At 44.6% G+C, this 16,621-nt stretch overlaps 1 protein-coding gene across 2 annotated transcripts in view; it reads right to left on the reverse strand.

The window, feature by feature from the left end:
* The window catches only part of LOC149439234 (coagulation factor XIII B chain-like), a 95,925-nt gene extending 80,990 nt beyond the window's left edge, over positions 1–14,935 (reverse strand). For both annotated transcript variants that reach the window (XM_089659296.1, XM_089659297.1), the window contains exon 1: positions 14,791–14,935. In XM_089659296.1, coding sequence (XP_089515422.1) covers positions 14,791–14,875 — 85 coding nt within the window. In that variant the 5' untranslated portion in view covers positions 14,876–14,935. The remainder of the gene's footprint in view (positions 1–14,790) is intronic.
* Between the last annotated feature and the right edge of the window lie 1,686 nt (positions 14,936–16,621).

A 16,621-nucleotide genomic window follows, 5' to 3' on the forward strand; every position in this document is an offset into this window, starting at 1 on the left:
TGGTAATGGAAATCAGGTCTCTTACTTACGGCATTCTCCACTTGTGAACCTTTGATAATACACATGCCCTGATATAAGCTCTGTTCTTTCGATACATCATTACTTGCATCCCCGTTTGTAATAACTAGAGATGAGCGAATTATTCAAAAATTCGATTCGGCTGATTCGCCGAATTTGCGGGAGAAATTCGATTCGATGCGAATTTATTCGCCGCGAATTTAACTTATTAAAAGGGTTTCTAGGCTTCAGAGAGCCTTTATATTAGTGCAGAACACTGTACCTTTAATTTAAATGCCCTTGGAGTCTGCTGGGGAAGAGAAATAATACTGTCAGTCAGTATGACATGCAGATGAGTGCCGTCGATCTTAGAATCACCGCACACTTCACTCATTTGGGCAGTCATGGGGCACGACGAAGAAGAAGAAGAAGAAGAAGAAGAAGAATGAAAAGAAGAATGAAAAGAAGAAGAAGAATGAAAAGAAGAAGAATGAAAAAAAGAAGAAGAAGAAGAATGAAAAGAAGAATGAAAAGAAGAAGAAGAAGAATGAAAAGAAGAATGAAAAGAAGAAGAAGAAGAATGAAAAGAAGAAGAAGAATGAAAAGAAGAATGAGAAGAAGAATGAAAAGAAGAATGAAAAGAAGAATGAGAAGAATGAAAAGAAGAAGAATGAAAAGAAGAATGAGAAGAAGAATGAAAAGAAGAATGAAAAGAAGAATGAGAAGAAGAAGAATGAAAAGAAGAAGAAGAATGAAAAGAAGAATGAAAAGAAGAAGAAGAAGAATGAAAAGAAGAAGAAGAAGAAGAAGAATGAAAAGAAGAATGAAAAGAAGAAGAAGAAGAATGAAAAGAAGAAGAAGAAGAATGAAAAGAAGAATGAAAAGAAGAAGAAGAAGAATGAAAAGAAGAATGAGAAGAAGAATGAAAAGAAGAATGAAAAGAAGAAGAAGAAGAAGAATGAAAAGAAGAAGAATAAGAAGAATGAAAAGAAGAAGAAGAAGAATGAAAAGAAGAAGAAGAATGAAAAGAAGAAGAAGAAGAAGAATGAAAAGAAGAAGAATGAAAAGAAGAAGAAGAAGAATGAAAAGAAGAATGAGAAGAATGAAAAGAAGAATGAAAAGAAGAAGACGAAGAATGAAAAGAAGAAGAAGAAGAATGAAAAGAAGAATGAAAAGAAGAAGAAGAAGAATGAAAAGAAGAAGAAGAAGAAGAATGAAAAGAAGAATGAAAAGAAGAAGAAGAATGAAAAGAAGAAGAAGAAGAATGAAAAGAAGAATGAAAAGAAGAAGAAGAAGAATGAAAAGAAGAAGAAGAATGAAAAGAAGAAGAAGAATGAAAAGAAGAATGAGAAGAATGAAAAGAAGAATGAAAAGAAGAAGAAGAAGAATGAAAAGAAGAAGAAGAAGAATGAAAAGAAGAATGAAAAGAAGAAGAAGAATGAAAAGAAGAAGAAGAATGAAAAGAAGAATGAAAAGAAGAAGAAGAATGAAAAGAAGAAGAAGAAGAATGAAAAGAAGAATGAAAAGAAGAAGAAGAAGAATGAAAAGAAGAAGAAGAAGAAGAATGAAAAGAAGAAGAAGAAGAATGAAAAGAAGAAGAAGAATGAAAAGAAGAAGAAGAAGAATGAAAAGAAGAAGAATGAAAAGAAGAAGAAGAAGAATGAAAAGAAGAATGAGAAGAATAAAAAGAAGAATGAAAAGAAGATGAAGAAGAATGAAAAGAAGAAGAAGAAGAATGAAAAGAAGAATGAAAAGAAGAAGAAGAAGAATGAAAAGAAGAAGAAGAAGAATGAAAAGAAGAATGAAAAGAAGAAGAAGAAGAATGAAAAGAAGAAGAATGAAAAGAAGAATGAAAAGAAGAAGAAGAATGAAAAGAAGAAGAAGAAGAATGAAAAGAAGAATGAAAAGAAGAAGAAGAATGAAAAGAAGAATGAGAAGAATGAAAAGAAGAATGAAAAGAAGAAGAAGAAGAATGAAAAGAAGAAGAAGAAGAGAATGAAAAGAAGAATAAAAAGAAGAAGAAGAATGAAAAGAAGAAGAAGAATGAAAAGAAGAATTAAAAGAAGAAGAAGAAGAATGAAAAGAAGAAGAATGAAAAGAAGAATGATAAGAAGAAGAAAAAGAATGAAAAGAAGAAGAAGAATGAAAAGAAGAATGAAAAGAAGAAGAAGAAGAATGAAAAGAAGAATGAAAAGAAGAAGAAGAATGAAAAGAAGAAGAAGAAGAATGAAAAGAAGAAGAAGAAGAATGAAAAGAAGAAGAAGAAGAATGAAAATAAGAATGAAAAGAAGAAGAAGAATGAAAAGAAGAAGAAGAATGAAAAGAAGAAGAATTCCAGTACAGCAAAAAGTGTATCTGCAGAGAGCTCCGCTATTTCTGACAGTTCTCTGACAGTTCCTTCACATTTACAGCGGTTGAAACATTGTATCTATTTATTTCCGAATAAAAACATCTGTATCCTAAATGGAAACAAATAGATACAATGTTTCAACCGCTGTAAATGAACTGTCAGAACTGTCAGAGAACTGTCAGAAATAGCGGAGCTCTCTGCAGTGACACTTTTGCCGGCTGATCGGGGAAAATTCGATTCGTGCATCCGAAGTTTGCTAAAATTCGGATTCGATGCGAATCGAATTTTTCCTAATATTCGAAACGAATTCCACTTCGCCAAGTTCGATTCGCTCATCTCTAGTAATAACGTTAGACCAGGCACCTTTGAAATAACTCGGGAACTTTTACTGAGAATTTGCAAGTCAATACAGCACATAGTTCCTATAAAGCAGTGTTTCTCAACCTTTTTTTCAATCAATACACCCTTTAAAATTATGGACAGTCCCGAGGCACCCTTTAAAATTATGGACAGTCTTGAGCAGGGGCGGACTGACCATTTGGAAAGTTGGGCACTGCCCGAGGGCCCGGGGTCAGTAGGGGGCCCCATGAGATGCTCCTGGTACCTTTTTCATAGGCTTTTTTGAGTTTGGGAAGGACACAGGGGCCCCATGATCCTCTATTGCTCGGGGGCCCCATGAGTTGTTAGTCCGCCCCTGGTCTTGAGGCACCCTTTAAAATTATGGACAGTCCCGAGGCACCCTTTAAAATTATGGACAGTCTTGAGCAGGGGCGGACTGACCATTTGGAAAGTCGGGCACTGCCCGAGGGCCCGGGGTCAGTAGGGGGCCCCATGAGATGCCCCTGGTACCTTTTTCATAGGCTTTTTTGAGTTTGGGAAGGACACAGGGGCCCCATGATCCTCTATTGCTCGGGGGCCCCATGAGTTGTTAGTCCACCCCTGGTCTTGAGGCACCCTTTAAAATTATGGACAGTCTTGAGGCACCCTTTAAAATTATGGACATTCCCGAGGCACCCCATTTTAAAATAGGTTCTTCAAGGCTGTTGATCATTTTAAAAGGGTGCCACATTCTAAAATATGGAAAACTATTCTAATAGTTTTATATAACACAGCAACATCCACACATGTAGGACACCCAACATTAGAGGTGGTTTATTCTTCCAAAGCAAATACACTTTTGCACCCTTGGTACTGACTAGTATTCCAATGTTTCTCTTCTCCCTCAGTTTTTCTCCATCACTGAGCTAATGTGACCCCAGCACTGATGGAGAGGGGCAGGGGAGGGGCAAACTAAGATCCTGTGCAGGCAGCTGACATCCTCCTTAAATGATGATGTCATTGGTTGTCAGTGTCAGGGTCCGCCGCGGCTCCGTCCCCGGTGCATGCGCAATAGCGGTGGCTCACGCCGGGACACAGGCACCAGATCCCGGCGGGCCGCGGCTGACAGGAGGCCGCGCATGCGCAGTAGGAGTAGGGCGTGCCTCGGGCGACCAATGACAGCCCGGGGGCGTGTTCTGGGCGGCCAATGGCAGTGCAGGGCGCGATATTTAAAGATGCCCTGCTCTGTCACAAATCGCCGCAAGGTCTGATCTGATACCTGTGTTTCCTGTGATTGTGACCCAGATTGTTTGACGTTCTGCCTGCTCCTGCCCTGACCCGGATTATCTGACTACGCTGCCTTCCCCTGTGATTGACCCGGATTGTGCCTGACTACGCTGCCTTCTCCTGTCCCGACCCCCGGCTTGTTTGACCATTCTGCGGACTGACCCCGGTAACTGACCCAGCGTGCGACCTGACCACTCTCTGCCTACTGTCTCGGTACCACGCCATTTCCCACGGTGACAACCGCCGGTTTATCCTGCCAGGTCCTGCCGGCCTCCTCACATCTGACTCTACTCTGTCCTACTTCTATCCACGGAGGCTCCCTCTGCCACGGGTGGTATTGCTCGGAGGTCGTGACCTGGTCCTGGTTCTGCTCCAAGTCCATCCCCACCATCAGGGGCCCTGGTGAAAACGCAGACCGGGACTTAGACCCCACGCTCCGGGTGATTCCGCCTAGTGGGCTGCCAGAGGTGCCAACTGGCGGATCCGTAACAGTACCTTGCGGCCATGACAGAGTCAGGAACAGGCCCGGCCTCCCTGGAGGATATCTGCCAGCATCTGGCGACCCTAACCCAAGCGGTCCAGACTTTTCATACCCGATACTCCCACCTTGAGGACCGCATGGAGACGTTAGTCACCCTTACATCCCCGGCACAGAGCCCGAGTCCCGCAGCTTCTCCTGGGGAATCACCTGCTACCCCAGCTCCCGGAGCAGGGGCCGCACCCCCTACTCCTGAACCCCGCGTTCCCTTACCAGAACGCTTCCGTGGAGACCGAAGCCGCTTCAGGGCTTTCCGGAATGCGTGCATCCTGTTCTTCGACCTGCAGCCCCGCACGTTCACCACCGAGACCGTCAAGGTGGGGTTTATAGTCTCTCTCCTTCAGGATGAGCCCCAGGATTGGGCTCATCGCCTGATGGAGAATCACGACCCCCATCTTGATTCCGTGACTGAATTTTTTAGAGCCATGGCCATACTATATGACGACCCTCAGCGAGCTGCTTCCGCAGAGTCCACCTTGTACTCTCTGCGGCAGGGTCGCCGGGCAGCCGAGGAGTACGCGTCTGAATTCAGACGCTGGATGGGGGACACCCGATGGAACGATGCGGCATTATGTCACCAATTTCGCATCGGGCTATCTGAGTCACTCAAAGACGAGTTAGCACGGGTAGGCCTACCTGACTCCCTAGAGAAGCTAATCGAGCTGGCCATACAAATTAACCGCAGACTGAGAGAACGCCGGCTTGAACGAAGCAACCAGGGTCAAAGGGCGGCTTGGGTACCATCAAGGGGATTATTCCCGCCCACAGGAAGCACTACCCGGAGCTCATAACCTGAGGACACCTCCGAACCCATGCAACTGGGACTGGCTCGGTCCACATTATCGGCCGAAGAACGTCAGAGGAGACTATCACAGAACCTCTGTCTGTACTGTGGAGAAGCTGGCCACCGGGTGCGCTCCTGTCCTACGAAAAAATGTAAGTCCACTTCTAGTTTTTTTCCGTTATCTGCAGAAAGGGGTGATCAGTCAAGTTATCTGGCAATACCGGTGTCTTTACAGCTCCCAGGAAGAACCTTGACGGTGACAGCTATCATAGATTCGGGGGCATGTAGCTGCTTTATTGATCTCACGTTTGCTCACCAGCAAGGTATCCCACTCCAGACCAAGGAAAGGGGGCTGAACATCTTCCTGGCGGATGGGTCTAGCTTAAAATTGGGAGTGGTGAATCAGGAGACACCCCCTATTTTCGCCTCAATGGCTGATCATCACCAGGAATTCCTCCGTCTGGACGCCATCGCGTCCCCCCTTTTCCCGGTCATTCTGGGGCTTCCTTGGCTGCGAGCCCATAACCCCCAGATTGACTGGGAGAAGGGAACCGTGCAGTTTCGGTCCACATACTGTCTGAAAAGTTGCCACGTCTCAGGGCCCGTGGTCCCCCAATTACTCCTATGCATGGATGGGGATACAGATCTGTCCCAGGTTATTCCCCCGGCCTACCACGACTTTCTGGACGTGTTTAGTAAGCAAGGGGCAGACACACTTCCCCCACACCGATCTTACAACTGTCCCATAGACCTCCTGCCCGGATCTGAAATTTCGTTCGGCCGTATTTTCCCTTTATCGGAGCTCGAGTCAGGAGTTTTGAGGGAATACATAGACGAAAACCTTCAGAAGGGGTTTATTCGCCCTTCCATGTCCCCAGCCGGGGCCGGGCTATTCTTTGTAGAGAAGAAGGACAAGACACTGCGGCCCTGTATAGACTACCGCGACCTGAATAGGATCACGGTGAAAAAACGCTACCCGTTACCCCTGGTTCCCGAGCTCCTCCAGAGGTTAAGGTCCGCAATGGTTTTTACTAAGCTAGACTTACGGGGGGCCTACAATCTAGTTCGTATCAGGGAAGGTGATGAATGGAAGAAGGCCTTCCGTACGCGATACGGACACTTTGAATACCTGGTCATGCCGTTCGGGCTCTGTAACGCTCCGGCCACCTTCCAACATTTTATAAACGACGTGTTTCGTGATTTCCTTGATATCTTCATGGTTGTCTATTTGGACGACATCTTAATCTTCTCGCCCTCTCTGGAGGCTCATCGAAATCACGTGATGCGGGTGTTGGAACGTTTGCGCCAACACAGGCTATACGCCAAAGCAGACAAATGCTGTTTTGAACAGCATAAGATCACATTCCTGGGATTGGTTCTCTCCCCCGCGGGGGTCGCGATGGACCCCCGGAAAGTCTCGGCAATCCTGGATTGGCCGATACCCACCGATAAGAAGGGCGTGCAGCGTTTTATCGGTTTTGCAAACTTTTATCGAAAATTTATCAAGAACTTCTCCGGACTGGTCTCCCCAATCACGCAACTGACTAAACAGGGGATCCGCTTTAAGTGGTCTACCGAAGCACAAACTGCTTTTGAAGTTCTAAAGAAACTTTTTACCTCTGCTCCGATACTCAGTCATCCCGATTCTTCTCTCCCATACGTGTTGGAAGTGGACGCCTCAGAAAACGCGGTAGGAGCGGCCCTGTCTCAAAGAAACGGCACCAAGGAGCTGCTACATCCTGTAGCGTTCTTCTCCAGGAAATTGACACCTGCCGAGCGAAACTACGACATCGGAGATCGGGAGCTCCTGGCCATAAAGACCGCCCTGGAAGAATGGCGGTACTTGCTGGAAGGAGCTACACACCCCATCCTGATATATACCGATCACAAAAACCTGCAGTATTTGAGGACAGCCAGACGACTGAAGCCACGCCAGGCGAGATGGGCTCTTTTCTTTTCCCGGTTTACCTTCCACATAACTTATCGACCTGGCTCTAAGAACACTAAGCCGGACGCGCTGTCCCGCATGTTTGAGGACCCCGACGATACACCAAGACCTGACACGATCCTACCATCCGGAAACTTCCTCGTCCTACAGACGGAACTCCGCTCCAAACTTCTTGACGCTTCCGTGGGACTACCAGCGCCGCCTGGGACGCCTCTCCTGAACCGTGAAGGGTTATTGTGGAAGGAGGGTCGGATCGTAGTACCCGAAGGAGTCCAAACCATGGTCCTGGGCCACTGCCACGACCATCCAATGGCGGGCCATTTCGGAGTTACGAAGACCCTGGAACTTCTGCAGCGCTCATTCTGGTGGCCAAACATGGTCAAGGACTGCGAGCGCTACGTTCAGACTTGTCCTACCTGCCAGAGGAATAAACCCTCCAGAAGCAAGGCCTGGGGATTGTTGCGCCCGTTGCCAATTCCAAAGAGGGCCTGGCAAATGATAGCCATGGACTTTATTGTCGAACTCCCACCATCTCAAGGCCACACTGCCATATTTGTGATTGTCGATCGCTTCTCTAAGATGGCCCATTTCGTACCCCTGGAAAAGACACCATCCGCGCCGGAAACTGCACGAATATTTATCAAGGAAATAGTTAGACTACATGGAGTTCCCGAGGATATAGTATCAGATCGGGGAGCCCAGTTCACTTCAAGGTTTTGGAAGGCCTTGTGCGAAGCATTGGGAATCAAGTTGTCACTCTCGTCCGCTTACCATCCCCAGACCAATGGGCAAACAGAGAGGACCAACCAAGTATTAGAGCAATACCTCCGATGCTACACGTCCTACCTACAGGACGACTGGTTGACGCTGTTACCGTCAGCGGAGTTTGCCTACAACCACTCGAACCACTCCGCTACGGGGCAATCCCCGTTCTTCACCAATTACGGTTACCATCCAACATTTCTTCCCGATCTCATGCCAGAGAGCTCAGTACCAGCATCTCAAGACATCCTAAATTTCCTTTCGACCAATAACAAAACAGTTCAGGAGGCCATCACGAAAGCCCAGGAGGACAGCAAGAAGGCATTTGACAGGAAGAGAAGGGGGCAACTGGCGCTTCAACCTGGAGACCGGGTTTGGCTGGCCACTGCCAACTTGAAGATGCAGTGTCCATCAAGGAAATTGGGTCCGAAATTTGTTGGCCCGTTCCAAGTCAAGCGAGTCATCAACGAGGTGGCTTACGAACTCGAACTGCCGGAGTCTTTCAGGATTCACCCGGTGTTTCATGTGTCTCTTCTGAAACCGGCCGCATCGGACCCTTTCCCGGATCGGGAATCCAGGCCTCCTGAGGCAGTCACCATAGGTGAACAAGAAGAGTACGAGGTAGAAACGATTCTCAGTTGCCGTAGGAGGGGAGGCCAGACGCAGTTTTTGATAAAATGGAAGGGTTATGGTCCTGAGGAAAACTCCCAGGCTCATCCGGGAGTTCTTTCGTGGCCACCCGCGGTGGAGAAATCAGTGGGGCTCCCGGAGGGTGCCCGTAGGGGGGGGCAATGTCAGGGTCCGCCGCTGCTCCGTCCCCGGCGCATGCGCAATAGCGGCGGCTCACGCCGAAACACAGGCACCAGATCCCGGCGGGCCGCGGCTGACAGGAGGCCGCGCATGCGCAGTAGGAGCCGCGGGCGCGCCTCGGGCGACCAATGACAGCCCGGGGGCGCGTCCTGGGCGGCCAATGGCAGTGCAGGGCGCGATATTTAAAGATGCCCTGCACTGTCACAAATCGCCGCAAGGTCTGATCTGATACCTGTGTTTCCTGTGATTGTGACCCGGATTGTTTGACGTTCTGCCTGCTCCTGCCCTGACCCGGATTATCTGACTACGCTGCCTTCCCCTGTGATTGACCCGGATTGTCCCTGACTACGCTGCCTTCTCCTGTCCCGACCCCCGGCTTGTTTGACCATTCTGCGAACTGACCCCGGTAACTGACCCAGCGTGCGACCTGACCACTCTCTGCCTACTGTCTCGGTACCACGCCATTTCCCACGGTGACAACCGCCGGTTTATCCTGCCAGGTCCTGCTGGCCTCCTCACATCTGACTCTACTCTGTCCTACTTCTATCCACGGAGGCTCCCTCTGCCACGGGTGGTATTGCTCGGAGGTCGTGACCTGGTCCTGGTTCTGCTCCAAGTCCATCCCCACCATCAGGGGCCCTGGTGAAAACGCAGACCGGGACTTAGACCCCACGCTCCGGGTGATTCCGCCTAGTGGGCTGCCAGAGGTGCCAACTGGCGGATCCGTAACAGTCAGGACACCAGTGGCTAGAAGGTTGTAATGGTGAAAACCTGTGGCTTTGTGTAACTAAAAGGTAGGCTTGATCCACCTGCTGGCTTGTATACAAGTTTTGGGCAATTTTTAGACATTTTGCCAAGGCACCCCTGAAGAAAGCTCAAGGCACCCCGGGGTGCCTGGGCACCCTGGTTGAGAGGCTGCTATACAGACACTTCTTCCCCAACTCTAGCTCTTTTTTCCATTCAGGCAGTTTCCTATCCAGGCTGCTGAACCCATACCTTAGAATAGTGTATAGTCTATAAAGTCCTTTATTCTCTTCAGCACCCTGACTGGGTGTTTCCCTTTTCAATGGAGGAAACACCTAAGCAGAGATAACATCATGCACCAGTTCCCTCTCATTGATCTTCCCATGCAAGGAGAGCTCAGGCTGCCTCACCTTGTATTTATAGCTCACCACAAGGGGCAAGAGCCATGAACACCCAGGAGTTGGTAGCCTTAAAGAAGAAGTACAACTAAAGCTCTTTTGGCTGTACTTCTCTGGATCACAGGAGTGCAGTTCCTTTAGCACTACTGTGACCTGTTTTCAGCTACTTCACTCAGCTGGTCCAGGCTGGGGACAGATCCTGACTTCAAAGTTGGGATCCACCCCAGAGTCTGGAGCGGCACCTGGCTCAGCCTCTCAGCAAGTCGTTGAGAGCCCGAGCCAGCCGCTCCCTCCCATTTCACAACCCAGCACTCCAAAAAGTGCTGAGAGGGCAGAACAGACAGTGGTGACTGTCTCATCGCTGTCTGCTCAGAACGTCAGGGAGCAGACAGTTAGACACACCTAGAGCTGGCCAGGGAGCCCATGAGGTGTAACGCAGAAAAAAGCTTAGGTGTCATGGCCAAGTGCAGTTTCACATAGTGGGGTCCCAAAACCCATAGTGCTACTCCAGCACCCCATAGGGTACCACTCCCAGGGGGGGGTGCTTGACACCACAGGCCCCCTGCCTTGCCAAACAAGGTAGCACAGCCAAATCAGAAGGCATGGGGCCCCTCAGGTTCTTCCACTAGAGAGTCATTCCTGTGCCCCAACTTACCCAGTGAGCACCCAGTTTCTGTTCCTCATGGGTGAAGCCCCCCATCATACCAGCCAGCCACCCCAGCCACAATGCCAGGATGATGGTAGAGCACCCCTAGTGGACACTGATATGAACAGATACTGCACTTGATGTTAGCCAAAAAGCTGAAGATGACCCAAAAATATAACTGAAGAATTTTTTTTTTTTAGTTTTATGTAGAGTAAAGAGGGATTAGAACACATCTAAGGTTGTTTTTGCTACCTGAGTCTCTCTTATGAAGAATAACCCTCTCTATTTATCTGGATGATCGTTACCACCAAAAGCGAAATAAATCAAAATGGAGGTTGTCATCAGAACAGTAATAGAGAGGAAATTGCCAAGGGGGATTAACCTTCCCTACTCTATCCAAAAATGGAGAAAGTTTTGCCTTCAGTTCAGGGGCAGACTGACAACTCATGGGGCCCCCGGGCAATAGGGGATTATGGGGCCCGTGTCCTTGCCCAAACTCAAAAAAGCCTATGAAAAAGGTACCAGGGGCATCTCATGGGGCCCCCTGCTGACTCCGGGTCCTCGGGCAGTGCCCGAGTTTCCAAATGGTCAGTCCGCCCCTGCTTCAGTTCTACTTTAGAGAAACATCAGTATACTTCTTCTTAGAAGGTTGCTAACTGGTGTTAGTATAGCAAAGAAACCTCACTGAGCTTGTCTCTTCTGTTAGACATGATCCTGTATCTGGCCAGCATAAAGTTTGAAGATATTAAAGCACCATAATCACCCAAATATTATTTGGTCAGAAACAACAATGCTCTTATAAGCAGGCACTCTTATAAATTGCTATCTTTAAACTTGACGCTTACTCTCTGCTTCCACACAAAGAGCAAAGATACTGGTAGGGGGACACATTTTTCTACTCAGGCTGTGGCTACTTGTGACCTGTAAGACTTTGCACAGCTTTTGTTCTGATGCAGCTGGAATGTATTTACATTGATTTAATGCTGAACTCCGGGAGTTCAGCCACTTTCTGTTCCACTAGGGATTACATCGAAAGAGGTGCATGCCACCTCATGGACATATCTCTTTAATTTAAAATTTACATTTTTACAGAGTGCCATTGGCATAGCGTTTACTATACTTCCAGCACTAGAACACTGGACCTCCTGGTCTCCGCTCCAGCAGCTGCAGAGTTGCATGCAGTTTCTGTGCCCGATCCCAGTCTGTATCCCAGTCACAGAGCATTTGTTATGTGAACTCATCTGCAACAAGATATGCTCTTGTGAATGGGCAGCAGAGTTGAGGGGCAGGCTCTAAGTGTGTCTAACTGTCTGCTCCATGCCGTTCTGAGCAGACAGCGCTGAGTCTGTGACCACCATCTACTCTGCCCGCTCAGCTCTCTCTGGAGCGCTGGGTTGTGAAATGGGAGGGAGCGACTGTTGTATGAGACGGCATCTTTACTCTTGTCAGAGTCCCGGGAGTGTAATGATAACTGTGTTCCCGGAGCTTCATAAAACTGTGAGATCTTAATTGGAGAGATGACTCCACATGGTGGCGTACTTCATTGGATTTAACTCACAGTATGCCAGAACATTTTGTAGAATGGCTGAATTCCTGGAGTTAAAGTGGTTGTAAAGGCTCAAGGTTTTTTTACATTCATGCATTCTATGGAATGGAATAATTTCATTCGTTTCATTCAGATGACGTCACATGATGCGATAGTAGTTTAGGCCCATGGGGAAATTAATTGAATTTTCAAATGTTTTCAATAATTTGGATTCAAGTAAACTGGTGATTTAAATTGAATTTGAAAATTGTCACAGTCAGTCAGTTCAGTTCAACAGTCTAATGCAATTTGTAGGTTTTAAAAATATTTCATTATATTTATTCCATTGTGTTCAAAAATGTTGAATCCTTCAGAATAGTTTTTAATATATGAATATCAAATCCACCCGAAAATATATAGCAATCTTCTGGGAAAAAAAATTGGTTCAACATAACGAAAGACATGCTGGTAGATTAATTGGCTCCTGTCTAAATTGGCCCTAGTACAGTTGCAAGAAAAAGTATGTGAACCCCTTGGGATTACGTGGAGTTTTGCATGAATTGGGCATAAAATGTGCTCTGAATGTCATCTAAGTCACAACAATAGAAGAACAGAGTCTGCTGAACATAATACTACACAAACATTAGATGTTGCCATGGTATAATTGCACATAACATGTAAACATGCACAGTGCAGGGAGGAAAAAGTATGTGAGGCCCTAGCTTAATGACTTCTCCCAGAGCTAATTGCAGCCAGGAGTGAGCCAAACTTGACTCCAATCAGTGTGATGATGTTGGATGTGTTGCTGACAGCTGTCCTGCCCTTAAAAAACACACACCTGTTTTGGGTTTACTGGTTTCAAGAAGCACTGTCTGATGTGAACCATGCTTCGCAGAAAAGAGCTCTCAGAAGACCTACGATCAAGAATTGTTGACTTGCATGAAGCTGGAAAGGGTTACAAAAGTATCTCCAAAAGCCTTGATGTTCATGTTTCCACGGTAAGACAGACTGTCTACAAATGGAGAAAGTTTAGCACTGTTGCTACTCTCCCTAGGCGCGGTCGTCCTGTAAAAATGACTGCAAGAGCACAGCGCAGAACGCTGCATGAGGTAAAGAAGAATCCCAGAGTGTCAGCTAAAGACCTACAGAAATCTCTGGCACATGCTAACATTTTTGTTGACACATCTACAATAAGGAAAACATTAAACAAGAATGAAGTACATGGGAGGACACCACGGAGGAAGCCATTGCTGTCCAAAAAGAATATTGCAGTATGTTTGAAGTTTGCAAAAGAGCACCTGGATGTTCCACAGCACTACTGGGAAAATATACTGTGGACAGATGAAACCAAGATTGAGTTGTTTGGGAAGAACACACAACACTATGTGTGGAGAAAAAAAGGCACAGCACACTAACATCAAAACCTCATCCCCACTGTAAAACATGGCGGAGGGAGCATCATGGTTTGGGGCTGCTTTGCTGCCTCAGGGCCTGGACGGATTGTTGTCATTGATGGGAAAATGAATTCCAGAGTTTATCAAGACATTTTGCAGGAAAACGTACGACCATCTGTCCGCCAACTGAAGCTCCCCAGAGGATGGGTGATGCAACAGGACAATGACCCAAAGCATACAAGTAATTCAACAAAACAATGGCTGCAACAGCACAGAATACGCCCTCTGGAGTGGCCCAGTCCGAGTCCTGACCTCAACCCGATTGAAATGGTTTGGCATGACCATAAGAGAGCGATTCACACCAGACATCCCAAGAATATTGCTACACTGAAACAGTTTTGTGAAGAGGAGTGGTCCAAAATTACGCCAGATCGTTGTGCAGGTCTGATCTGCAACTACAGGAAACATTTGGTTGAGGTTATTGCTGCCAAAGGAGGGTCAACCAGTTATTAAGTCCAAAGGTTCACATACTTTTTCCTCCCTGCACTGTGAATGTTTACATGTTATGTGCAATTAAACCATGGCAACATCTAATGTTTGTGTAGTATTATGTTCAGCAGACTGTGTTCTTCTATTGTTGTGACTTAGATGACGTTCAGAGCACATTTTATGCCCAATTCATGCAAAACTCCACGTAATCCCAAGGGGTTCACATACTTTGTCTTGCAACTGTATGTGTATGTATGAATGTGAGTTAGGGACCTTAGATTGTACGTCCCTTGAGGATTAGGGACTGATGCAGATGTACAATATATATATGTAAAGCTCTGCGTAAATTGACAGCACTATATAATTACATAAAATAAATAATAATACTCGACAATTCTTTTTACTTTAAGCTATTTATAAATAGTAATAAATATAAATTACATTCTATATCTAGCTATATTTTATTTAATTTATGTATTGGATGTTTTTTTTTTTAATATTATCCACATTATGGGTATGGTTTAATTTCATTCTTCCCCATGATAACTACAGTAGTGTAAGTTCTAACTGTGAACTACGGCGTTATATAAGTACCTAAAATAAATAAATAAAGTATCACAAAACAAAATTCTTCAACAAAAATAAGTATGTGAAACGAAGCAAATATTTCTGGCATGCAGATGTCTACTATTTGCCTTTAATAAATCAACCCCATAATGCACAATTTTTTTCTTTTTATGTCAGCCCGTCAAATATTATGCATCTTATTGGCAGCTATCATGGGTGTCTGTATGTCTTACCTGGAGCTGATTCGGATACAGATGCTGGTTCTGCCCTACAGCATATTACGCCGATAAATAAAAATAAAAATTCTGGTAAAGTCATTATATGATATATACGGTGCTCCAGCAGGAGATAAAATGTTCTGGGTCACTCACTAGCCTTGATTTTAGTGTTTCAAAGAACTACACCCTTACTATTATTTCACAATCTCTGTTAAAGAATGACATGGGTGGGAGGTTTACCCGCTGTAATGCAAAAAAAAAAAAGACTGTACTTTGTATTCAGTCTTGTAATGGTCGGTGAATCCAGAATTGCATAAAGTAAACTTTGCTGTCAGATTAACAGAGTAACACTCTGCGGAATGCATTGCAACATATGCCAATCAATTTCCAAAAGAGTGAATTACCGGTATTCGTGAAAGTTTGCATTATTTCAGTGGAAGTATAGATATACGAGTTACAAAGTTCATGTACAAAAATAAGATAACTCTCTCTGTCCACTTGTTCACTTATGGTTTACAAGTAAAAATCAGAATTTTATGTTAGAAAATTACTTAGAACCCCAAACACATATATATATATATATATATATATATATATATATATATATATATAATTTTTTAGCAGAGACCCTAGAGCATAAAATGGAGATTGTTTCCATTTTTACTTTGTTACAGTATTTGCGCAATATTTTTTGAAACGCAATTTTTTTGAGCAAAAAATACCCTTTGATGAATGAAAAAAACACTATATATATATATATATATATATATATATATATATATATATATATACACCCACATGGAAGAAAATTATATTTGAAATATATTTTAAAGATATTCTTCCCAAATATATCGACATATATTTAAAATACTACAATTTTGGCCGTATTCCATATATTTCAAAATATATTTCAGTGTATGTATGTATGTGTGTGTGTATATATATATATATATATATATATATATATATATATATATATATATTTACTGCATGTTGAAATGCATTTTTGATATATTACAAAGTATATGAAGAATATTTTTTAAAATATATTTTTTTAAATATATTCTTCAGATTTTTTTAACATATAAAAAAGTAATTTTAACATATCTTTACATATATTTGAAATGCTACAATTTTGCCATATTCAGTATATTTCAAAATATATTTCAATAAATATATAATATATACATATATATATATATACTGTATGTTGAAATGCGTTTTTATTACAAAATACATTTTGTATGTTGAAATGAAACATATTTTTAAAATAAATTTTCAAATATATGTAAAAATATATGTTAAAATTACTGTTTTATATGTTAACCCCTTGGCGCCAGCGCCTCCTGGCCCTTGAAGGATTCCAGAAGCCAGGAGGTGGGGCTGGGTTTTAGGGTCATGTGACCACCGTGATTTGCTGTCACGGCGGTCACATGATTGGGAAAGGTCCCAATCGAAAGAGGAGATCGCGACCTTTCCGTGAGTACCGAACTTGTGTGCTGGGAGCGCGCAGGGCGCACGCTCTCAGCACATTTTCTTTAATAGAACGCAAATGTGCGGCCGCTCTGTGTCTAGGCCCAGTCGCCGGGAGGCTGCACATTTGTATTCGGCCAGTGGCAAGAGGTTAAAAAAAAAAAAATCTGAAGAATATATTTAAAAAATTATGCTTTAAAATGTTGCACTCTTGTGGAATGGCGACAAACTGCGATACTTATAAATCTCTATAGGCAACGCTGTAAACATTTTTACAGGTTACCTGTTTGGAGTTAGAGGAAGTCTAGTGCCAGAATTTTTGTTCTCGCTCTAAAATTCATGGCGATACCTCACAGTCTGTGGTGCGAACACC

Source organism: Staurois parvus, unplaced genomic scaffold (assembly GCF_062004578.1).
Source record: "Staurois parvus isolate SC_StPar_1 unplaced genomic scaffold, SC_StPar_1.0 ptg001146l, whole genome shotgun sequence".
NCBI lineage: Eukaryota > Metazoa > Chordata > Amphibia > Anura > Ranidae > Staurois > Staurois parvus.